The following is a 25790-nucleotide window of genomic DNA, read 5'->3' as shown; positions in this document are numbered from 1 at the left end:
CCTTTGTCCCAATACCACAGAAATTTACGCGTTTTTTCACCGCGGTGATACTATGCTGGTGAGGGGAACTCGGTGTAGGTGGGAGTTTGGCTGCTCAGTGCCTCTCTGATGAATGAGACTTGGAAGCCTCTCAAGGACGGTGTTATTTTTAATTCCCTTTCCAAACTCACTGGAAACACTCGAGGGTATAAGGCTTTTTTAGGTGTGTGTTTACAGGAGGGCACGTTTACTCCCGTGCCTTCCCCCGCCCCACCACCTCTTCAGCAGCTCAGGAGGCTGTTTGTTTAGCACTCGATAAAAAATAAAAGCTAAACAGATTACCGCAGGTTAAATTAACATTTATGACCTTTACTACGGAAAGCTCCACTTCCCTGCTGTGCGCGAAGGATGTGAAAGGGCAGTTAAGATGTGCAAGTTAAACACGCTCGCCGACTCATCCGAGCAGGGTGTCTGGCAGCAGGTGAAGGTGTCCGTGAGGTAAAACACGACGGTCGCCAACGCCGCCGTACCTGCGCGCCTCCCACCCCACCTGCGAGGGCCCCAGGCCCAGGCCGGCCCCCGGCAAAGGGCCGCAGCCGCCCCGGGCCGGGCCTGGCGCAGCGGGGCCGCCCGCGCCCGGCGCACCTGCGGCGGGCGGGCAGGGGCTGTTAGGCCGCCCCAGCCGGGGGCAGGCCCCGCGGCCCCCCGCTCGCCCCCGGGCCCTCCCCCGCCAGGCTCAGGTGACACCGGCCCCGGCGGCTCCCCGGGCCGCCGCGGAGCTTCCTGGTTCCCAGAAGGTGCCGGAGCGGCCGCAACAGGAACTGAGAGACGGGGGGGAGGAGGCGGTGCCGCCGCTCCGCTGCAGTCACGGCCCGAGCCGGGGGAGCGGAGCAGCCATGGGCCGCCGCCCGCCGCCGCGCTGAGCCGCCCCCGCGGCCGAAGGGAGAGGGGCCGGTGCTGCCCCCTCGCCCCTGCCGGGCGGGGCGCTTCTCCCTGGGGGGCGCTGGAGCAGCCGCCGCCGGGGGGCCCGCGATGTGACCATGGACAGCAGGTTCAAGTGAGTGGGGAGGGCGGGGGGGCTGTCAGGCGCGGCGGGCCGAGCCGAGCTCCGCGGCGGGCAGGCAGCGAGTAGGCCTCGTAGCCGCCCCGGCCTGCCGGGCCCGCCAGGCGGAGAGGGAGGGAGGGGAGGAGGGGGAGCGGGAGCCCACCCGGCGGGAGCGTGCGAGGGGCCGGGCGCGCCGCGGCCGCTGAGTGACAGCGGGGCGGGCGGGAGGCAGCGCGGCCGGGAGCTGAGCGCTGCGCCGGGCCGGGGCGAGGCGGGACCCGCGGCGCCCCCCGCCCCGGCCCGCAGCAGGGGGAGGAGGAGGCGGCGGCTGCGGCGCCGGCGGCCGCTCCTCCGCCCCTCGCCGCCTCCCGGTCCGGCGGCGGCCCCAGCGCGCCTGCTCTGACATTGCCCTCCCGCAGCGGTGGTGAGGGGGGGGACGCCGTCCTGCGCCCCCCGGCCACGCCGGGTCAGGGGCGTCGGTGCCGGCGGAGCGGTGCCTGCGCTCTGCCAGCCTGTGGCCGGTGAAAGGGGATCGTGAAATGGTGGCAGGGTGCCCCTGCGGCGGCCGCAGCCCGCGGGCCCGGCTCCCTCCCTCAGGCCTGGGCAGCGGCGCTGCCTGCAGTGACCCCCCTGCGGCAGCTGGTGGGCCGAGGTTTGTGTCATTCATCTCCCCGGTAATTACAAACCTTCTCTTTGCCATTATGGTATGGCAGGTGCCGAAGGGATTTTGAGGTGTTTGGAAGCACTCCTGTCCAGCCTTACCCATCAGGAGCGGCCACGGGTCTTGCTGACATTGGAAACCAACAAGATGTTAAATTACGGGTTTCAGAAATTGACAAAAATCTCCATGTAAATATGTGATGAATAAGCAAGGCTGCTACCGGGTAGCTGTAAAGGAAATGAGAGACAGTCTGACAATTCTCAGATTAGTTTGACACATTTTTGACACTTCTAAGCATAGTGGGATGTGAAGAGTAAACTTAGAAGCATTTTTCTGCAAAAGCACATTTAGAGTGGTGTAGTGAAAGACGGAAGGCAGTGTTACTTCAAAGAGCTTTCTTCATGAGGGTAACAGCTAGGAGTTGAGTTAGAAGTTCTTGTTTGGTGTTTGTAACACTTTAACCGATTCACACTAAAAACCCAGCGTTGTGTGGTCTGGGTTTTAGGAAGAAATGGAAGGGGAAGATGGCCTCAGACTATACACCGAGCAGCTGAGCCAGAGTAACGTCACAGGGAGATGTCACTTCTTCTAAAGGAAGGATTTTTGTCATTCAGTTTTCTAGGTGGCTTAACGAAGCCGAGCCTTATCAGTTTCATTTTGAACCCGCTTGCCAGCCAGAGGAACAACGGACGGACTTTAATACCAGAGTGAATCTCCAATATCTGGATTTAGGCTGTTGTAACTCAGAGCAGAACTTGATCTCCTACGGACAGGATCAGTAGAGATAGGATTTTCCCAACTAAATGCTTTAAAATATGATGCATGGAAAGGTTGTGGTACGGGCGGGTAATGTCTCCATAACCTGAATTAGAGTATAATTACGTATCTCAGTTGATGATGGTGCTGAGGTCACTGAAAGCATGTACTGAATCAATTAATTTGTGACAGCTGAAATTTTCCCCAGCTCAGCCTTTGGATTTAATTCAAAACTTTTTCTTTAAAGAGACAATGGTGTGTTAATTTGCTGTATGCTTTATTTGAAGCATTCTAGAAACCTGGAACCAAGTCTTGATTTTTTTTTTTTTTATTTGCTTAAAACTCCAGCTGACTTCAGTGGGAGCGTTACTCAAGAAGGGAGTTCAAGTCTTTTATGTGGTTAAATAGATAATTGATATGGGTGCGGTTATACCACTCGTTTTTAATATAAATAGCAGTGTGCTTGGTAGGCAGAGAGAGCTGGGTGGTACAGTAATGGCATTTAGAAATGTTTTAATAAATATTTAGCATGGGATCAGGTTGACTGTTAATTGCTGTTAGCAGGTCATTATTATCAGGTGTGTATTTATTGGGGAAGGGAGAGAGGCATTGGCCATCACACAGAGCTGACCATGATGGCTGCTGCAGATATGGAGGCTCCGTCTTCTTGGCTAGCTTGGGATTGCGTCCATCCCTAGTTATTGCATTAATGTTTTCTCACTCGCTGAATCACGCGTGAGATTCAGCCTTTAAAGTCAAAGACAGTGATCAATACCTTGTGAAAGAGGAAGCTAAGTGATTCTCAGCCTTATGGTGGTAATCTTATGCATTTAAAAGGTAGTGGCTAAATTCATGGAATTAAAATGAAAGTCTAATGATGGGCTGTTCCTATTAAGTAGAAATAAAACATAGCGTTATAAAAGGCTGGGCACGATTCCATTAATATGTTTTGGATTGAGTGGTAAGGATTTTAGTAGCACTTTTTTCCAACTGTTAGGTGTGGTGTGATGGAGTGACTTAAAAGCTATTTGATGTATAAGTCAGTGACTGTATCACTGAAATAAATCACATAGTTTAGCTTGTTTATCTTGCGTATTCTTTTTTTAAAGCTGTACAGGGACGTGTGACTCTTTGGTTCTTCCTTAGAATGAATCTGATTTCTGATTTTTTTTTAATGAAATTTTATTAATTTAAATAAATCAATTTAAATACAGTAGAAACACTATTTGAAACATATATCTGATTAATCAATTGTGTTTACTTCTTCTAGGGAAAATCCAGAACGTACCTTTGATTTGGTACTGAAAGTAAAATGCCAAGCGTCTGAAAATGAAGGTAATATACTGATATTTATTTATAGAAACGAGAGCTGGGAAAAAAAATAGCTTGCTTCCTGATCTAGTGTCATCTTATGTTTTGAATTGCTATTGGACTGGGATTGTATTAGAAAGTGACTTTGGTTATTTTATTGCCTTTTAAAATCTATCAATGTGTTAATTCATAGTTGTCGTGGGTTTTTATTGTTATATTTTCATTTTGGTTAGTGTAAAAATATTTTTGTTCTGAGAGAAATGCTTGCAAAGCTTGGACTTGAAATGTATCTTCTATGGTTCTTAAGTCTTAAAATATTGATTTTTATATATGATTTCATTTTAGGCGAACAAGCTAATTCTGTCTGTCAGTGGAATGTTAATTTTGATCCGTGTGATAGGGAGAAAGGAAAGTAAGTTCTTTTCTAAACAACAGAAAGAGTCTTTCTAGCTCATGTTTTGCAGCTGCTTTGATTTGATACATGATACAAACAACAAGTGCTGACTTGAGCTTGCATTAGCCATCAGTTTTCATGTCTCTATAAACACGTGGTAAAGGAGATGCAGTAGTGTGAGAGTTATCTGAGAGCGGGTTTTTTCTTCTTGAGTAAAAAGAAGATGGGATTTCCAGTGCTGAAAACGAAGTGACCTCTAGAAAGTCCATTGGGGGAACTCGGTTCATGTTTTCATCCAAGGTTGTTTGCCTTATAAAAACACAAGGAGAGAAGAAGTCTTGTTGGGGTTGTGGTGTAGTCATGTTAGTCTGTGACAGCTGTGTCTTAATCACAATTGTAAAAACAATAAACTACATCTTAAAATTGAGTATATTTCTTATCCTGCTGTGCTGATGGAGGCTGTTTCCAGAGTTTACTACTCTAACAGGTTGGAAGCCTATGGAGGTTTATAGCCCCAAACAGCTTCTTTTTTTTTTTTTTTTGTTTTTTTGTTTTGTTTCAGCCAGTATTTCTGTTATTGGTGTTGTGGGTACATGGCTACTATGTTTACAAACAACATTTTTGCTGAAGCTAAGCAATTGTAGTTCTTTAGGTCTTTTCCTGACAATCCCAACAGGCTTTTCTGGACCTGTTGTGTTATATATTATCCATTATTGATATCTGAAGTTCCTCTGCTTCACGCCCCCCCCCCCCTTTTCTTTTTTCTCCTCTTTGTAAGATTGCTCATTTAATTGCAGAATGACATCTTGGTCCTGGTGCAGTCCTTGGGTATTTTCACTTTTTTGTGACCAGCCAGTGTCGTTTGGTTTATTGCCTGCTTTTTTGAGTTGCTGTTGGTACAGTCATGGTTTGGGAAATCAGATGGGCTTTCTTACCTCTCTGGTCATTGTGTGGTTTGTATCATGGCGCATTCTAGTTTCTATTCTCTCCCTTTTGCAGTTTTTACCTTGGTTGTTTCATAGGTGATGTCTGTGAACCTTGCTTAGCTACTTGACTTATGATCTGTTCCTCCTCGCGCTGTGCGTTTAGTCTCTGCTTCCACCTGACAGCCCTTCTTGGGGGCCTGTTCACATCTCGGCTTAGGCCCAGCTTCCACCTGCAGATTTTATTCAATTTCCCTTTCTTCCTTTCCCTCCTGAGAGCTAGACTGTTGATAATCCTTTCATGTCTTCATGTTGAAATCTTGAAAAATGTGGGGTTTTTTTCTTCTGTGATCAGAACGTGGATCTATGTCCTTTTAGTTCCTTTTATCTCCCTTTTGACTTCTGATTTTTGTTTTGCATCTTTCTACTTCTACTATCATAAGAAACCACTTCTCGTTACCTGCAGCTCTGTGAATGGCCGCTTGTGACTGAATTCTGGTCATAGTCACTTCCCCTGCCTCCCTTGGTGAGTGTTTCGTGCTGTCAGCTATCCCCTGTGGAGAGTAGCATCTTTAAGAAATCTGTGCATCTCCTTGAACTGTTGCCTTAGTTAATGTGGAGACTGTATTTGTGACTGTATTGTGGGTGCACCCTCTTCTATTCCACTTTTTGGTGTCATCCCTTCTACCCCACGTGGGCTTGGTTGCTGTTCGTCCATGGGGTGGGTGGCCAAAGGCAAAGAGGAGGTCTGATACCAGTAGTGTTGGAGTCTGCAGCGTGTGACTTGCAAGGTGTTTAGGGGTGTTTCAGATGACTTGGAGGTTGTATTGATTCTCGCATGAGTCTGCAGATCCGCACAAAAGTACAGTTCCCCTTTTACCAATCAAATTGGGCCGGCTGAATATTCCGGTTATCATCCTGCTGTACTTGGCGATCCATTTGGGATTCGTTTTAATTTCCTTCATATTATATCTAATTCAGATAACAAACTCACTCCAGTGAGGGCTTGACATCATATTTACATGTGGTATTATGAGCACAGTGATGTATCAAATTAATATATCTGAATGTTAAAGTTATTTAAAGGAAACTCACAAGGGACAAAAGTGTATTGTCTTCACCGCCACTTTAGAAATGGAGCACAAGGCTTATCATGCTAAACAGGGAGCTTTCAAGGTTGGTTTATTATAAGGCCTAACAAATTTGACAGTTACCCTGTATTGTAGGTCTTGCCTTTAAATAGATTTTCATGCTAGGATAATCTTTTGAATATATCATACTTGAAAATGTGATCCATTCACCTGTTTCTTTGCTCATGCCTCTTTCTTTCTTATGAAAGAGATTTGTGTTTAAATAGGGGCTTTCTCCCTCGCATCCCATCTGCTCCTTGTACTTGATCCTGAAGCTATGTCAGGGCTGAATTTGTGACATCACTGTCACCAGTGTTGCCGTGGAAATATCACAGACACAAAATTATGATCTCCCCGCATGAGTGAGCAGCAGGAGAAGCCGACTTAGGAGAGAGGAAGACCTTAATGTGACCTGTGTATCTTTAAGCTTTTTCTTTTCAAGATCTGCTGTAGTGTGTGTTCTCTTGCATTTTAATTTCCCTGTGCCAGTGTGTAAGTGTTCTAACAAATGAAAGTTGAGGTAGCCCTACTGCATGTGTAGCTATTAATAAGGTGAGGTTTTTATGAGGACGCTATATGCTTGCAACAGTGTGACATGATGAAAAATTTTGCTATAAAGATTATTGTTATTCTTTTGGAAAAGTGTTTTTAGATAACTTCTTAATTATAGCATAGCTCTCTAAGCAATGTTAATTTTTGGGTCTCACAGTGTCCTAGGGCTCTTCCAGCTATAAAGGATCATACATACATGAAATGCAGCAAGGTTTATATGTACTCTTAAATTTGTTCTTAAATCATTCCACTAATTTTTCCAACAGTGTTTTCTACTCCATGTAAACACCTAAGAGGTTTCATGTAGGTTAATATAAACTTATCACTTCATGTATGGTAGGTAGCTCCTGAATGGGTTATAGGCTTAGTCGTGCTAACGTATCTTTAGTTATAGTTGGATCAAAATTTTGTTTTGCCATTGGATACCTGGCTTTTGCAATTTAAGAGTAGCTTGCGTACTTGAATATTTATTTCTTAACTGACTGAGTAGACTGTCCTTTTGGGCTGCTCTTTCTCTTTCTCTGTTTTTAAACTACAGGAGCGTGTAATAGCATTGCTCTTCTAACGCTTTTCTCACTTTTGGGGCAGGAGAGAGAAAAGGATACTCTTTACATAAATATTCTTATAACGGAGCACACCATTGAACTAATAGCATGAATTGTAACATTTTTTGCTGTTGCTCAACAAGCTTTGATTATTCCTCACTCAAGTTACGTTTAAAAAAATTAGAGGAGCTTAATGTCTACTTTCAGCACAAAACGGGATATGGTTCCCTCAACAATTTAGAATGTATTGCTTACCGTATTTTCGGTGTAAACAATGCCTTTGATATCACCTAAGACTTTACCTTGAAAATTGCATTTCAGCTGTATTTAATTAGACAGCTGAGGCATATATTCCAAAGAGGAGAAAAAAACCTTTTAGAAGCAAAAGCAGATTGTAGCCTGTGTCATAACTTTCAGTCCTTTGCTGGATGGTCAAGTTATGCTCAAGTGAACACAACATGTTGAAACATAGTAACTAGGTAGCGTGATAACTTTTTCTTGGGAAAATTCATAACCTGATTGTGGCAAAACTTTGAGATTAATTAACTTCTGTTAATTAATGACTGGGAGATGGGCGCTAAGCTATTCGAACAGCCCTGGATTTGTTAATTGTGAATTTGGCTTGCAGTGTCAGTAGCACCTCATAGCAAAAGGTTTTACATTGCTTCCTAGGCAGTTGCAGATTTTCGTAATTCTTTCCTGTGTCACTCCTTCATGAACAAGCAACCAAAAGAAATAGTAAATTTTTTTGCCCATTTTAACATCATCAGCTTGCCTTCTGTATTAAATGTTCATGTACAGACCCAGAGGATGGCTTGATAGCAGATATTAATATTACCAAAACTGTTGTGTTATTTTAAGGATGAGCATTACACTTCAGCTTTACAGTAAAAAGATGCAAGTTTTTTTCGCTTTGGGCTGTATCACCCTTTCCGGGTATCAGGAGTAATGCAGTGTTACAGTTGTCCTGAGCGCATAGTCTTACGTGAAGCGATTGGTTCAAGATTGTACAAGAGCTGCTCCTACAGCAGCTTTACTCTTCTTCTGGCACTGTCTTGTCCCTTGAAAGTTATACTGTGCCTGGCATTGTAAGATATGCTTGAGCCTAGAAATTGGCTAACCAAAGCAGTCTGCAGTTGTCTTTTTTTTTTAAAAACTTTTTTCTATCCATGTCCTTCTATCGTGAAAAGTAAACTGAATTTCTGCAAAGTTGATGTTTCTGAACTCTTCCACAGGGCATGTTCAAAATAACAATGCTAGTGTAATCATAGAATCATTTAGGTTGGAAAAGACCCTTGGGATCATCGAGTCCAACCATCAAATCTTTGTGAAGAGTATATATTTATCTATGCATACACAAACATATACCATATGTGCATACACACATATATATGTATGAACTTCAGATTTTGGTTAAATATGTAAAGATACAGTTGGTAATTTAATTCATTCTATAAACTTTACATCCTGTATTGATTTTATTAAAACTGGATTGCAGAGGCCAGACACAAAAGGCAATGGAAATATAGCAGCTAGCAGTAGAAAGGCAATGTGCAACAATTTCTGTGAACATAAGGTCTTCAGCATTTCTGTCCACAGTTTCCCAAGAAGAAGATGACTCAGATTGGTTTCAGTTTGTGTGGTTAAGAGAGTGCTGTTTGCTACACCTTCATTTTCTTTGATTATAGCACATACGAAGAGCAGCAAAAAGGCTCCATGGAGTGTGCAGGTAGATCCAGGAAATACAACCACTGAGTGTCATAGTTTGGGCCTAGGGCTGTTTTAGTCCTGACTGTTCAAGTTTTACCTGAAAACCCCTTTGAAATAGCAGTTCATTTTCTGTTCAAGCAAAGAATAATTGTTTGAACGAGGCTTGAAAATTGATTGCTTTGTCTCAGTTTCTTCTTTGAATGCTAAAGAAGCCTTCTACAGCCCTAGGGCTAGATACATGATCTTCAGAGATGTTTAATAGGTTTTGTTGAATTGAACGAAGAACTCCAGTAGTTTATCTTGCCTGTACCAGAATGATAATAAATCTTCGTGATGAATGATCTCTAAATTTTTTTTTCTTTAAAGGGTCGTCTTTTCATTAAATTTTCAAGGAAAAAACATGAAAACCAGTTTAATTGTTATCGGTGGAGTTAAGAACTGTATGAATGAAGTCCAGGAATTAGGGCAGAAATGCAAAATTCTTTGTATGGTGTTTGACTATGTCTGTAAGGTACTAATAAGGTATGTAATTCCAAGAAGGTACCAATTCTGAATAAAACTTGAATACAGTCGGTAGCTCTGTCCATGGGTAACCCATCTAGCTTTGGTAGGGTTTTGATTAAGAGTCTTCCAAAGCTGCTTTCAGGATTGTGGTCAAGCGCTATTTTTTCTTCTTTTTTTTTTTTTCTTCGCTGTGGAGAGCTGTTTATTAACCACAGACTGTGAGCCTGTGGGTGTAACATGCTGATCAGATAACTCTTTTCCTCTGCCGTACTCTTTTTTGCAGAGCATCACTTGAAAAGTGATTGAAAAGATAACTCTATCAGCGTAAGACGTGAAGAAGTCTGCAGGGTTCTTTTTAAGAGCAATTAAAACTTTTGATATAATCTTTATATACTGCTAACCTTTTTCACTGTTGGTTCTAAGTGGAAGGATACTAAATAAGTACTGGCCTACAGAGGGTTAGGTTTCTCTAACTTTTCAAAGCAAGCTGTGTTCTTCAGGTGACTATGAAGAGCAACTATATAATGCTATGAACTAGATAAGCTTTCTTGCAAGTCTCATATTTATTTGTAGATTTTTAGTCTCAAATATTGTGTCACCATATCACAATTTGTTTTATACCAATAAAAAGTTAAAAGATGCTTTTCCAGTTTGTACAATGCCATTTCAGAACATGGGCTATGTGTTACAGTCTCAGATGCAGCTTTTATATATAAAAAGTACAGGCTTTCTTTCCATACCTCTCTGAAGTTTCATTAAGCTTAACATCTACCCTGCCCCAACTCATTAACTCATGTGTTGTTATTTAGGTTAGTGCTACTTCCCTGTAATGGTTTCTTGTTTTTTCTGTTGAAATTTTCAAATGGTGGCACCTAAAAATCTTGGAAGAGGGCATATAATTCTAGCCGGGTTTCTCTACAGGATTACTGATTGATTAGGAGCAGAATATTTCACAGTCCTTTGTTGAGGATTATGTAAATGTTTTGAGGGCAAAAGCAGGTAGTGCCTGAGATTGCATGTCATTTTCATCCTTTTTGACAAAACTAAGGAATTAAAGCCAGAGTATGGCTGAAGCGCTCTCATGTACAAGCACCAAGTGTACCTGTAGGTCCTTCAAAAATTATAATCTTTTGTATAACTTTAAACCCTCCAGTTGTATCTAAATGACTGTTTTCATTATATTAAAATTTCTTTCATTTAATTGGGAAGCTCCTCAGGTTATGAACAATGTCTCTGTGTGTTTGGACTGTCACTAGCCGAGAGCGGGTGTTGGAGAATTATGAACAACAAAACCAATTACAGCAACTGTGATTTTGCATCTAAGATAAAGATTGACATTTTGATGCTTTTTACCTTTTCCTTTCATTCTCCAGAGACTGTGCAATGGAGGGTTAGTCACTCCAGTTTTCAGCTTCTCTTCACAGATGCAAAATTGTGGAGGAAAATGTTGTTGCTTTTCAGGGCCTCATTTCCTACGGATTTTTTTTTTTTTCACCAACCTACAGAGATTCTTGGATGTATGTGTAATTTGGAGGTGGGTGCAGATATGTGTGTGTGGGAGGGGAAGGGGTGAGAGCTGCTGGAGAAATAGGTCAAGGAAGCCCTTTCTCCTATCTCCCCTGCATTCTTCACTGGGGAGAAGAGACCTCGGTGGGGAGGGACGACCCTACTCCCCAGCAGCCAGAGGATGGTCCTGGGAGGAGCATCAGGTGCTGCTCTGCTCCAGACATTCCAGCTGTAGTAATGTGGGGGCAGGCGCTCTGGTATCAATGCTGGTAGAGATGAATTATTCCCCTGCAGGCGTTTGCCCGACTGCGTTGTTTTTTCCTGTAATGCCGTATGCCACTTTCAGCAGTGTGTTTGGGTTTTGGGCAGTGAAGTTAAAAGGGAAAAACTTGAGGAGTTAACTGATACAAATATTAACTTGCTATAAAAAGAATTTTGCATGAAATTCATTAGAATGATCATACTAGTATTAATATCACTGAATATAAGCTGAAAACAGCAACCTGTATTGTGTAATTTAGTCAATGAGTATGAAAGCTGATGTTTGTGTGCTTTTTTCAAATTTAATTTTAGTTTCATTTTAGTACTTAACTGTTTGAGGTGGCTGCCTGGGGGATAGTTTGCTGGCTTTTAAATTGCTTGCATTCAGAAGTGTTAAGAGTTTGCATATTTTTCTAAGCTAATGTCGGCATGCTTCTGCCCTCCCACACACCGACCAGTCCATCTTACACACAGCTTTATCGTTCTTAAGGAGATGTGTTATGCTGCTAGCTCTCTTCATATATAGTTTAATGACTTATCTTTCATGTATAGAAGATTTAAAATCTACTTAAAAAGACTTTGAAAAGTGGTTAAACTTTCAAGGTTTAAAATGCTTTTTGCAAAGCCATAAGACACTTCTCTCTGTAGCGCTGACTTGAAGAGGCTGAAGTGTAGGGTTTCCTGTCTGGTTCACAGAAACTGTCTTTTTCATTCTTTTTCCTTTGCTGCTGGTGATATTATCTGGGGATGCAGATACATGTATATGCACATGCACGTGCTCATCATACAACTGTTGGGATAGGTACTTCTGTTTGTTAATAATATAAAACATCATCAGGGCTACAAAGGGAAGAGTTATGTAACCGTTCATGAAGAGTTTAAAAACCCCTGAAGTCAAAATAAGTTTTCCCAGTAAAGTGCTATTGTTATTCCTTAAAATAATTTTGGGCATAGTACTGTTTTGCAACAGATGTGTTAAGAATCTGTATTTTTTTTGTGGTAGGCTGACATACGATAACTCCAAGATCCAGGTAAAAACATGATATTTACAGGCACGTACTGAGGATAGAAGATTCTATGTGACTGACAGATAAAGTACTAAAATCCTGAAAACATTAACTCCTTATATTTGCCTTTGATATTTTTCCATGTGTTTTGGAACTGTAGCTCTACATTTAGAACTGAATAGTTTGGGTGTACAAAGTCTTCTTATATTTTGTGACTGGTTTAGGAGAAAAGATTAAAACTTAATACAGAACTTTATATGGAAAACAGAAGAGAAAAAGCAGAAGTGGTGAGAGAAAAAAGGCCTGAACAAGATTTTGGGTGTGGTATCTGCGTTTCCTGAGCTAGGAAAGCCAAGGCAGCAGTTTACAGTCATACTGTCTTCCTTTGCAAAATTCTTAATCCTCGTTTGGAAGGTACTGTCCAAGTATTACATCCTTAATTAGAAATAAGGCTTGAACAACGCCCTTAGATTACGTTTCCTAGAGCTTGAATCTGGATCTGGTTTCTTTACACATTTGAGTGGGTATTCACATGTAGATTAAAATTTAGCTAAAATTACAAGCTTGTGACTGAATATTAGTTAGGGCTTCTGTGTTTACTTTTGGAGAAATTTTACAAACTTTCTTAGTTAATGCCGAGTTTTAATCATCATAGAGGCATAATCATCATAAACCAGCGATGGCAAAATACCTTGGTTACCATTGCATTTTTCCTTAAACTCAGAATGGGAAAGAGTGATGCAAAGAATCATTAATACTTCTGCTTACCTTCTAATAGAGAACAAGAAATTCCTATTCGTCTGACTTTGGATGCTGTTTGCATCAAGGGTTTTATTTGTTGTACCAGTTGAACCCGTTTTAGAACCCACCTAAATATCGTAAAGTTATGGTGTCATTGTGTAGATGGAGTCCAATGTTTGCTTTTGGGATGAGGCAGTTCTTTTGCTCTGTTATAGGACAAGCTAAATAAAAAATATCTTTGTATTTAAATAGTGGATGCTAAATGTTGAGTTTAACTGTGTTGTGGGAGTTGCACTTGATGCAGAGAAACTGTGCTGATGATGGTTACAAGGCACAGCATCATTTCCCTCAGAAGCTGCAAAGGAAAGCTTCACATTTTAAGGCAGCTGTTTGCAGGAATGGAGTTGCATTATTGAAGAACAATGGTAATTTTTATATCCTCGGGTTAAGATGCAATATAAAAAGCAAATGTAAAAATGTTTTCTGTTCGGTGAGCGTGTTTATGTTCTGTTTATATGCAAAATAAGAAAGCAGAAAGAGGTAAAATAAAAGGATCGTGTGACAGTTGTAAACTCACCTGGAGGTCTGTAATGAGTTTGAAATAATGGAGTGAAAGCACTGCCTTTATGGTGACAAGAGGGAAACAGTTTTCTAACTTAATCTTGCAAGCGAGAGTTGATCATTCACGCGTCCTCTTCCTATCCTTTGGAGGATGTTTGGCTTCTAAACTGTGAGCGTTTGCTGTTTGTTTGTGTTTTACTTCAAATAGCTAGCCCCGCTAAAAGCAGCATGTGAGGTAAGCATCCTTCCTGCTTCTGGCGGCACCTGGCAGCCTTGCCCTGTGGGTGCTGGTGGGGCTGCTGCTGGAGCTGGCAGGAAGTGTTTCTCACGGAGGTCTGATAAGAGGAACTGGTGGGATTTTCATGCCATGCAATCTAGCATAGGCTGTTGTTTCATCTCTGAGCATTAATGTCAAGTTTTTTGGGTTTCTTAAAATAAATGTGTTGCCAGTTCAGGAAACTGGAAAAAAAAAAAACCAACAACCTAGGGATGCCCTTACTCTCTCCTGCCATCGTCCTGGTGGCTTTTGGGCATCCAGAGTACTCTGAGTGTTGGAATTGTGTCAGGGTTATATTAAACTCACGTCCTTTTTTTGAGGAAATGGTTTCAACAGCTTTGCTGGTGCCTTCCAGTTTTATGTTCACATAGTAAAACTTAGCTCTTAAGGAAAAAAACAAATAAGTTAGATCCTTGTCGCCCATGGTCACTTTAAGGCATTGCACATTTGGAGATAGATTGAATTTCATTTTGCGTGAACGAAATTCTGTCTAAAGAGCATAATTATGCTAGGTTGGTATCGTGCAGTAATTCATAGAACTGACAATAGTTAATGGTAGCGTGACACAACATGGGACATTCTGAAAAACTTTGTGTCAGGGAAAGAGTTTTGCTGGTATTCATATTCTAGGTATCTTCTCCCTGCTAAGAATATTGCCAGATAAAAAAGGACTTTAGTTCCCTAGTGGCAGGTAAATTGCTTACTACTTTAGCTGAAACTAATGAACTTTTCCTGTCATGTCACAGGTAGCTGTTTTGACAGCGACTGTGTGCCAGGACAGGTAAAGCTTTCTGACACTGGGAACCGAGTTCAGTGAGGTTTTGAGCACTCAGTTGCTGTTTCAATCAGTCATTTTTAATTGGTGCGGCTGAATATATCCATTTAGTTTCTGGGAATGGGCATGTCCCATGCAATGTAAGTAGATGTTTACATCTGCTTTTACTTGGGGTCAGAGCCCCGTAGCATCTTGCAAGGTCTGGTCTAAAAATACTTACACAAGTCAGATCAAACCAGCATGTGTAATTAATAAGTAAGCAATTTAAAAAGAGAACTTGCTTTTTCAGTTTTGATATAATGTGCTATAGCTTACAAAGAATAATTTGAAATCTGTTTTTTTGCATTCTGTTTCTGGTGTTAGAGATCAGTGCAATGGAACTGCGTGACAAAAAAAATAAATGCTTGAGAGAAATGCTTCTAAAGTGCCTGGCTGAAAACATTTTTCACTGGCAAGAAAAACTATAAGAAATTAAAGCTTAGCTTCAATTCTCTGGCAACTAGTAATGGTGACTGTCTTTATTTAAATAAAGAATTTTGTGTGATGTTGCTGGACACTGACAAATCTAGCTACAACTACTTTGTAGTTGAAAATACTTGTCAGGCCTTGCAATTCTTGGGGGGAATTTGTGTTGTGTTTTCAACGGTGAAAAAAACAATAATCCTTTCAGCTCCTGCTATTGGGGAAAATGACGAAGGAGAGGATAAACCAGATCAAACGATAATAAAAATAAATTAAACTACCAGAACTTTCAGTGGAAGTGAAATAGGATGAAGATTGGAAGTGGGAAGGTGGGTGAACTGGTGTTGGCTGTGGACAGCAGAGCTCTTGAAGCCAGTAAATCCATGAGGATGGGCAAAGCCAGAGCACTTGCTCTGTAAATGGCTGGGGAACACAAATTTAGTCTGCTTGTATATGATCTGCTTCGTGTATTTTAGGTAGATGAGAAAGATCTGAAACTGCAGTGTGCTTTGAAGCTCTAGAAAGAGAAAAAGTACTTTGCTTCCAGCCCTAAATTACTGCAGTTCAATCTGTAGGCTTGCCTGACTCTCCTAGCATGGGACTGAAGGTGTCTCAGCTCTGAAACGCTGCTTTTCTCTGCATTTCCCAGAAAACTTCTTGGTAACAGCATTTGCTCTCGCAGAGGCTTCTCCTACCGGGGTGTTTTGGTTGGTGGTGCTTTCTATGACTGTTTGACTCTCGTAAACTGAAAAATACACTGTGAAAATGAAGGTATAAGGTGTTTTCCGCCAAAAGAGTACCCAGTAGAAATTTTGGCTTGTGGTGAACGGTGGCTGTACTTCACAAGCTGTCCAAGTTTGAAAATGCTCAATAGCCCATCTAAAGGGACACACGAGTATTCAGGATAAAAAATTGGCTGTGTATGCAGTCACTTCAGTAAGTTGTGGCCTGGGATTGCAGAGTGATCTGCGCGCTCACCACTTAACATTGTCATTAATGACTTCCGTAACAGAGAGTCTGAAATTAATTCAATTTAGGACTTGTTGCAGAGGCACTCATTTTGGTTGCATTGTAACATGGATTCAGAGTCAGTCTGTGTAAAGTAAATACATACCCTTAGTATGTGCAGTTCTTCGGGATTCCTGCTGGGAACATAACTGGGCTGTGTGTGGAGCCAAATCAGAATTGCTCACATTGTGTCTTAAAAACATAACGCGGTTTTATAATCTGGTAAAAGTGCATTGTTTACTCCGTGTCTCACCATGTACGCTCCTCCTTATATCTTAATATAAACAGGGAAACCCGATACTGAGGTATGCTACTAGGGTACTCCTGCTACTGGAGTTCTGGTCCTGTGTGTTTTAACACTAGGAATTATTCATGTAGGCATGACCAGTATGTTTTAATTGTCAGCACATCTTGAAATATTCATCTTTCAGTAACCAAGACAAAAAGTCTTGCTAGGACGGGAAGTGCCAGAACAGCAGAAACAATAGTTGCAAACAAAGTGTTGTTTTGAAGGGCTTCATATGCAATGAAACCAAAATGATTTTGGTGGTTGTGGGTTTTTTTTGTTTGCCTTTTTTTTTTTTTTTTTTTTAAGGCCTGCGTTTAGTTAATGTTGCTTAGGATATGCAGAACAGTATATATTAGCATAGCAGTTAACATAGTAGCTTTGTGCTTGTGGGTCTGAACACAATGCAAATCATGGAATAAATACAAACTGCCTAGTCTGAGATAAACGTTGGAACAGTTTAGCGTTACAGAAAGTGAGAAAGTGCTTTTCTATTGATTGATGTTCCAGAACCTCAATTTTTTAAGTCCCAGCAGCATGTATTCAATTAATCTATTTCATGGGAATATTAGAAGTCATGTCATATATGTAAAACAAAAAGAAATGATAGTGTATGCTGTGTGTTATCTTAAATTACTATTCCTGTAACAGAGCAATACTGATCTGCTACCAGAAGATAATACATCTTAGAAACCAAAGAAACCACACTTGAAATATAAATCAATATTTTGGACTGTGAATTACCCTGTCATATTCATACTTTGTTCACCAGCATTTCTGGAGGATTTTGTTTAACTCTACAGCGTATCAACTAGACATATTGGAATGATGTGAGTATTGCAAATATGCAGGGTTAGGCAGGGAGCCAGATTTTATTCTTAGATCTACTTTGAACACCAATGCTTGAGAGAGATGAATTTGAAATCAGTTTTTTCAACTTCATCAGGTTGTTGAGAAAATGTTCATTATATAGCAGCGATGGAAAACGGTGGTTTGTTGAGATACGCTGACTCCTCAAATCTGAAATTCTCAGACATTATAATATAATTTTTAATTAACTTCAAATAAAATATGTGAGCAGTGAAATAAGAATGCCTTTTCATATATAGCTGTGTTAAGAGTTATGGGTATTGATAGAATGCCCAGGTGTGTGGATAAAATCCGCTTTATGCGTGATGAACTGCAGTCGTTCCCTCTAGAAATTCCTGTGCCCAGAAAAGTGACGACATACGCCAAAGATATGGTGATACAGAACACAGTATCATGCAGAGTACCAACCAAGTGTGGTTGTGAATGGTAGTAAGTCAACAAAGAAAAGCATTTTATAAACAATATATTAAATACCTTCCTAACTTGTGCCTACATGGCTCAGCAGTTATTAATAGGTTACAAAATCTTTCAGCCCTGGAATATGTTTACAGAGCTAGCTCAGATTTATTTATTCCTTTTTTTCCTCTTTGGAGTGTCCTGTCATTGTCCATGCTTCCTCCTTTGCATGTGTGAGGTTTATTTTTCATTTGACTTAGCAGCACTAAGGGAAAAGGATGAAAAAAAACAAACCAAAACCAAACCACATTGTAAGGGACAGAAATAATCCTAGTTTTGTATTGGACTTCGCTGATGTTGAGCTTCAGCCCAACGGGGGATAAAAAGGTTGCACAAAGGAAAAACCCATACTATATGTTATTAGGAAGTGCAAGCGCCAGTCACCCCCAGAGGGGAGTGAAGAAAGTCAGGATCACGTCGCTGAAAGCCTGAATGATGCGTTACAGTGGGCCGTATCAACGAGCTTTACTGCTAATAAGCATTCATTAGGCAAGTTCTGCAAAAAAAGCCAAGTCTTTGAATAGCATTTTCCAGGAAATAGACGCTTCAAGTTTGAAATGAATGACTAATACTGAGCGTGGTGCACTTCTTGGTAGTAGTTTTCTGGCGCTAGTGATAAGTGTTACTGTCTTCTGCTCTACAGCCTGACTTTCCGCGGGCAGCCAGTGGAAAGCAAAAGCTCTCTTTGCTGCACAGAAATTGTGTTGGTGTAATAGTGAGGGGATGAGTGCTCCTGAAACTGCACGAAGAAAGTGGCATATGTATGCTCGTTCTCGTTACTGGAAATCAAGATATAAGTGCGTTATAGAGACATTATATGACTTTACTAAGTTTTAGCTTTTCCTGTTCCTGATGCTTTTTTTTTTTGAAGTATCATTTTTATAATATCAGAAAATGATTTAAGTTTGTTTGGTTTTATTCACTAGTGACTAAACCTTAATTAGCAATGTATTTGGCTGTAGTTAAAGAACCTTTTATGAACGCCCCTTCAAGCAGGAGCCAGTGGGGGTGAAGTCTGTGGTTAAGCAACACTTTTGCCTCAAATAATCTGAGTTTGATGGGTAAGACAGCATAAAAAGCTTACTGTATACACTTTTTAACATATTTAAGCAGTAGACAACCTGTCTTGTTTTTTTTAAAAGCCTCTTTATAAGGTATAGTATCATGAAGTACGAAGTTACTGAGTGTGACCTCCTTGAAGTGCTGTAATATTTACTATAGAAAAGATTAAACAAGACTATGTATTCTTAATACCTTTGCATCACAGCAGCACTTCAGCTGCGCATCTATGTGAGAGTTATAGCTTCCTGCTGACCTCTGACTTCAAAGAGGAAGTTGTTCTAGGCTTTATTCAAGAAGATTTACCAAAACCTTCATTAAAACATTGTTGATGTTGTCTGATGCAACAACACATTTGCAAGATGTTGTTTCAAGATACTAATAATCCAGGGAAATCAGTAAATTAATAGTTTAAAAACTACGTGCCATTTTACCCATAGCTCATCAAACATACCCTTATTTACTTATTGCCTTGTCACTCTGGAAGGAATAGCAGTTGTGAGAATGATACCCACTCTTTGTGTTTTTACCATGAGGGGCTTGGATGCCTTGCCAAGAAAGAGGTGTGATTTGGCACCTCTTGCTTTTGATCCCCTTTGTGGCAGGGGAAGCTGAAAAGACTCCTGTCACCTTGTACTGCAGTCCCAGCATTGCTTAGCTTCTCTAAGCTTGTCCTGCATTAAGAAAGCTGGCCAAGGAAAACTAGTAGGTTTCTGTGACTGTTAATGGGTGAATGACCCCCGTGGCACAGGGAGAGCAGCTAGGAGACGTGGAAAGAAAATCCAATGAACAATGGCTGGATTAAGAGAGGGAGCAGATGAGGACTGCGCTGGTGTGTAGATCGTTCTTCATGTTCTCGTTTTTAAAGGGGAGAATATTGCTGAACTCTATTCTCAGAGTTCAAGGTACCACATAGACATGTTACATTTAAGATAACAGAGTTTATTTGATTTCTTTCGTTTTGTTTAACAAAAGCTAGTTTAACAGGCAGAGATTAGTGAAGTTGACTATGAGGTCTTCTTAGTTCAGGCTGAAAGTTTTGCCACATTTGTAATGCGTTTTTTAGCATTTCAGAGCATCTGATAATTGCTTCTGTTAATACCAGATTACTGCTGCTTTCTATGTAAAACACAGGATTTAAAAATAGATCAATACTTTAAAGATCTATAAAAATGGACGGATCTGCTATGCTTTCCTTTTGTTACTAAAGCCTTCCTATATATTTAGCAAAGAAAAATACTAAAGTGTGTGTTTTAAAACTGCTGTGGAGTTTCATTTCAAAAGCAAAACAAGTAAGTGATGTATTCATTTACCCTTTATTAGAACCTTTGTTTGTGGAAAAAATAAACAGTTTGTAGTCAGAATTTTCTTACGTAGTTTTCCAATATTACTGGAGGATTACATTCAGTAACCTTTTTCTTTTTAAATTTAGCTGCAGGGGTTTGTGGTACTTTAAATGACTCATGCATTGTACCATGGCTTAAAAACTTATCTCTTTGTATGTGTAGACTATAAATCCCATTTTTTGAAGCAGTTTTAGTAACTGACTGAGATTAAAATGAGTAAAGAGCCTGAAAGAGATGGTAAATGAGAAATTCTTTGTGTATCTGTCAGCGTTAAGGGTTTTAGATGTACATTTGTGTGTAGCTTACTTTCTTACTTGTGGTGCATCTAGGATGGCGCATCTTGCATAATTGTTTAGATGTTAATTTGATTATATGCTTGTAGATCAGGAAAGAAAAGCAATTTAAGTAATTTTGTCTCTAAGAACAAGATGGTAAACAATAGCATATAGATGAAGAAGAGGACAAAGTAGGTCAACGAAGTCATCTGTGCAGGGTGATTCTTAATTACATTTCTGATGTGTTTGGCTTATAACTGTCTATAAGAGATTTTTCTTAATACATCAGAAATGAGATTTCAGTGTCTTGGTCATTGCTTAATGAAGTATCCCATTATCATAGTGCAGTTGGTTCCTTGTTTTGCTGTCTTCTCATTTTTGGTTTAATTTTGGGTGCAAGTGTATGTAGGAGGAAGTTGTGACTGAGGCTTTTTGTTAAGGAGATGCTCTGTAGTTTGGAGAACAGCAGAAGTGTATTCTCAAATTAAACTTCTCTCTGAAAACTTAAATTTCAGCAGTTCTGTGCAAAAGAAAGGTGTTGCTTCTCATCGTCAGGACAAGTAAAGATTCTGGGTTTTTTCATTGCAGATGAGTTATCTGTGTGTTCCTTGTTGTTTAATGCATACGTGGTCTCTATGTGACGGCATGTGTCCCGTTTTGCATAACTGGTAAAGCACTGGTTAATAAAACCAGCTGAAATTAGCAGCAGCAGGTGTTGCAATTTGGTGCTTTATACCCTTGGTCTCCGCAGCATCCTGGGGCAGTCCTGTCTGCGGCTGCGGTACAGTTTATGAGCAAAGTTTCCTTCCGTTTGTTTTAAGCCCACTACTGTTGATTCATTTGGATTATAGGTTTTGTATTACAAGAAACAGGGAGTAATTATTCCGTTTTCACCTTCACTTGTGCCATGGGTGATCATGGACAGCTGGCTCTCTGACCTGAAGAGTGTAATTTGTTGAGCCCTGACCATAAGTAGGTGCTTTTCCATACCTATGATATATCCTTTCATATTCTCTCAATCTGTTTTGGGGAGAGGGCGGTCATAACCGTATGAAATATCCAAGGTATCATTGTGTTATGGACTTCTATAGCAGTAGAGCGGTGATTCACTATTTTTTTTTTTTTTTTTTTTTTTTCCCACGTACTTGGAAGCAAGTCTCTCATCACTTTTGCCCATGGTGAAGGGTAAAGGTGCGGTTTTGTTTTTACCGCTTTTTCTTCATAAAAAAAGATTATAAATATATAGAGTTGTAAAAACAAGCATCACCACCCCCAAACCACAACTTTTTGAGTTCAGTGTCTCTTTCTAAAGCTTCAAATCAGTAGGTCATCTGAAGTCATGTAGTGCAGTTTTTCAGAGTATTTTTTTCTTGTTTGGTATGATGCTGTGGTGCTAAACGTGGGGTCAGAGAAGGGAATATAGAAATGGCCCAAAATGTATTTTCAGTATAGGAAGAAGAATCTTGGATTTTTATTTCTACCCACAGAGAGAATTTCAAAGCGTTCTGATTTTTAAATCTCCCATGTTAGTATTTTATTTTTTTTCCTCTCTCAATAACCCATTTTAGAACTAAAAATAGTAATGAATTGTAAGAAAATAAATCTGTTTCTTCTATCATACTCTTGGGTTAGTGCTCTGGATTTCTTCCTTCTCAGCTGTGTTGTCTAAGATCAGTTTGTGTATATCCTCTCAGACCAGCCTACATATATGTGAAAATGTGCATCTTGTTGAATCACGCTCGCAGTGGATATCTATAAACAATCAAGTTCTTTGGTACCGTGAACATGATTATAGTATTAGATCCTTCGTTGTTCTTTTGTGGCAGCCGCGTTGTGTAGCGCTACTCAGCTTCAGAGAAAAATAGTTATTCTATAGTTTTGAATTTAATGACCTTACATTCTTATTTGAGAAATCCCTCTTGTAGCTACTGATTTGGCCAACCTATTTAAAAGTAAATCGAGTGCTGATATATGGAGTTGAGTATTGCTATCTTGCCCTGAGAAGACCTTGTCGGCAGAGTGCAGTGTGCGTTGAGCAGAACACGTAGCTGATTGGTGGTGTAGAAGGCAACCATTTTCCTTTCCAATTTAATTATACTAAATGCCTCTTTATTACTATTTCTTTGTATCAGTTCTGGAGATTAGTGATGATATGGTGGGGTTTATGTATGATAACTGCAAGTAAAAGTAGTTCCGTGAAGTCTGTGGGTGTTTGTGCTGTTGCTGTAGTGCAGCAGGCGATGCTGCGGGTGAGTGTAGGGTGCAGTACATGTCTCCTTGGTAAGCAGTCCAGCGGTCGGTCTTAGGAAAGATCACAGAGCCTAAAACACATCAGAGGCTGACTAAGTATTTTTATAGCTAAAGGTATTAACACCTACCATATCCTCTGTGGGACTGTTGGTTTTTTTTTGTTTGGGTTTTTTTTGTTGTTTTTTTTTTTTTTAGGGCATTACAAGGACCATTAAAATACTCGGGCAGGCTTCCTAGGGATGACTGTCCTGTGTGGCAGAGGGAGACAGTGGCATGTGCCTGGCGTCTGATACTCTACGAAGACAGAGAGGTTAACTCCTGTTTTCTGCCTCCTTCACAAATCCAACCTTTACTACCTGTTGAGAGAATCGAGGTTGCTGTTATTCCATCCTGGACTGGGAATGCAGTTGTGATAGCAGTATTTGTTTCCAGGCTCTCAAGTCCTGTTGCTTTCCACATATTGCTGCTGTGAGCAGGCCCTGTTGGGTAGCTGGGAAGGGATAAGTGTGCATTGTTGGGGGTTTTTTGGGTATGTGTTGTTTTTTATTTTTTTTTCCTGTTATGAGAAGGATGGTTTCACACTTTGTTTCGTCACAAAACACACTTTAAAAAAACCCAAATAAAAAACCCCAGAAAGCAAGCAGACACCCTCATGTTGCCCCATTCAAGCAACCTATGCCAAACAGCAGTGCATTTGTGTCTGGCTCTCTTTTTCAAAGCAGTTTGGGGACATTGGTGAGAGATGCATTTCCTCAGCTGTGGTTTATTGTCCTAGCAAAGCCCTGGGAACTCTTTCCAAAATACGCACTCAAGAGGGGCCGTAAGAAATTGACAAAGATGGAAACATCTATTTGTCTGCAATAATAATTTCTTTTCAGTGATTCACAATATATCATGCTTATTCAAACATTAAAATAGTGCTCAGATCTAAGCGGGTTTTTTTATAGCCTGCTTGTGGATTTTTTTTCTCTCAAGATGAAATAATACATTTTTATTAATGTTAGTCCAGTAAACTTTCTTGGCACAGTATATTATTTATGCTACAGAAATGCAAGTGTTACAAGGACACAAAATACAAGTCATTGCAGTGTGGGGTTGTTGTTAACTCCCCCTTGGAAAATCCCATGGTTTATTTGCATTCTTTATTTGCACAACTTTATAGATACCCTTTCTCGCCCAGCATTCTCCTTTTTTGATGAGAAGTGATGCTGAGCACCTACGCATCTTGTTCCACACAGCAAAGCATAAAATATTTCTGTTGCCATACTTCATTTATTTTAATTGCTGAAGATAACTGAGACAGTGCGCAATACTGGTGCTATACTTTCCATTCATTCTGGAATATACACTTCTTTTCCTACGTCTTGAGTTTTGCCTTAGTGTATCCTTAGTGATTATAAAGTTAGGCTCTGTAGTGTCCAGAGTGCTAGGCACTTGAGTATAATTTAATAATCTGTGTATTATTTTAAAGATACACATCAGCAATAGCTGCTTGCTAATAAAATGCATTTACTGACCCATGAGTGAATTGATCCCTATGACTATTTAAAGCTTAGGGCTCTAAAAGTTTTTCTCTTATCTTTATGTTAAACAATGGAAAGTTTTACCGTATGTTCAAATAACGTCTTCATCAGGTTCACAACAGGATACCATAGTTAATTTTCAGTTGAGTGCTTTACAGGATTTTCTTTTTGCTGGCTGGTTGGGTGAAAGTCTAGACACTGAGAGACGAGGCGTTAGAGGGGCCTCACAATATCGTTATTGTGAATGGTAAGTAGGAGCAGCTTCCTCTGATGTACGGACTCCATGCCCAAACCAGTAGTACAAAGGCATAGCTTTTGTTCAAGGGGATAGGGGCTAATCCAAATGCTGCACACTGTGAAAAACCTTTTATGGAAGGGGGGAAAAACTTGCCTTGAAGGTGAGAGGTCAGCAGTTTAACCTTTGACCATAAAATAAGAGACTACTGAAGAATGGGATGAACAAGGGGGAAAAATACTTCAAGTACTCCATTCTTTGTTTATCAAAAATGGGTCAAGCAAATGAGTGTCAGGAATGGTTACGGGAGTTCTGATGGGATGCAAGTGAGTCTGAAGATGTGTGCTGGCTTAGCTGTGCGTTGCTACAGAGTTTGGAGCTTGCAGACCGCTCTCGTCTCAAATGCTTGATAAACAGATGCCCAAATGAAAACTGACTCTTTCAGCAACCCTTAAAAGTACAGTTATTCTGCTGTCCTCCTCTCCAGCCCAGATCAGATCCTTTTCTGTTTTGGTTTTTTTTTTTAATTTTTATTTTAATCTTTGCATAAATTAACATCATTTAGCATTTGGCCTTTTAACTGTTTCCACTGTTTCTGGACTGTTTTTTTGAAGTTCATAAAGAAGCATCACAGTAGTAACCTCCTCACACGCGTTCAACGGGTAGTGAGATGGGTCTCTTCAGTTAATGCGGCGGGTCTTTGGGTGGTCAGCGCTATTGTACAACAGCAGGGGAGAGCTGTTTCCAGTCTTTGTGCAAAGGGAATATGGAGGCTTTCCCCTCTGATCTCATTTTGGTATTATCAGTGCTGGGAATTTAGTCACAATCCAATTAGAAATGATGGAAGTTATGTTAACTAATAGTTAAGCCTCCCATATTCTCTGATTCACCTGTTTGGACTAATTGGTTATGCTACTCTTGACTCAAGCTGGCAGAAGATACCAGCAGTGGTTAATATACTTTGGTGCGTTAAAGCTTCCTGCCTGGCACACATTCCTTGTGCTTCGCTACATCCAGCCCGTGAGAAGCACCACTCTCCTCCTCCCTCCCCGTCTCTCCCAGCACGCCAAAAAAGCAAAGAAGACATAATGCCTTGCTTGTGCACCTCTGGAAGTTTTATACTTCACTGCCTATAGATGTGTGTTATATATGAGGTAAATTCCTCTTCCTGCTTCACACAAAGGGATTAAAGTTAGGCTTTGTTGTTGACCCTCTTCACATGTCACATCTTCAAACATTTGCTTATGACCTGGACAGCTTTAGGCCCCTTGCATTAAGAGAAGTGATCAGTAACCACCAGCATTCCTCAGCCAGCCCGTGGCAGGACTTCTCAGCACCCGGGGAAATGTACGTTGGTACATGCTTGATTTTAGTTGTGCTTG

General features: G+C 40.7%; 1 protein-coding gene across 4 annotated transcripts in view; it reads left to right on the top strand.

Moving 5' to 3' along the window:
* The first annotated feature begins 814 nt into the window (after positions 1-814).
* DENND1B (DENN domain containing 1B) overlaps positions 815-25790 on the top strand; it is a 164324-nt gene continuing 139348 nt past the window's right edge. For 2 of the 4 annotated variants that reach the window (XM_074596854.1, XM_074596853.1), the window contains exons 1-2: positions 815-1036; positions 3712-3776. In XM_074596854.1, the coding sequence (XP_074452955.1) occupies positions 1020-1036; positions 3712-3776 (82 nt within the window). In that variant the 5' untranslated portion in view covers positions 815-1019. Of the gene's footprint in view, positions 1041-3711; positions 3777-25790 lie in introns of all 4 variants that reach the window. The other 2 variants (XM_074596856.1, XM_074596855.1) reach the window with 2 other exon arrangements.

Source organism: Larus michahellis, chromosome 8, assembly GCF_964199755.1.
Source record: "Larus michahellis chromosome 8, bLarMic1.1, whole genome shotgun sequence".
Lineage (NCBI taxonomy): Eukaryota > Metazoa > Chordata > Aves > Charadriiformes > Laridae > Larus > Larus michahellis.
This window is presented reverse-complemented; position numbering and strand designations above follow the sequence as displayed.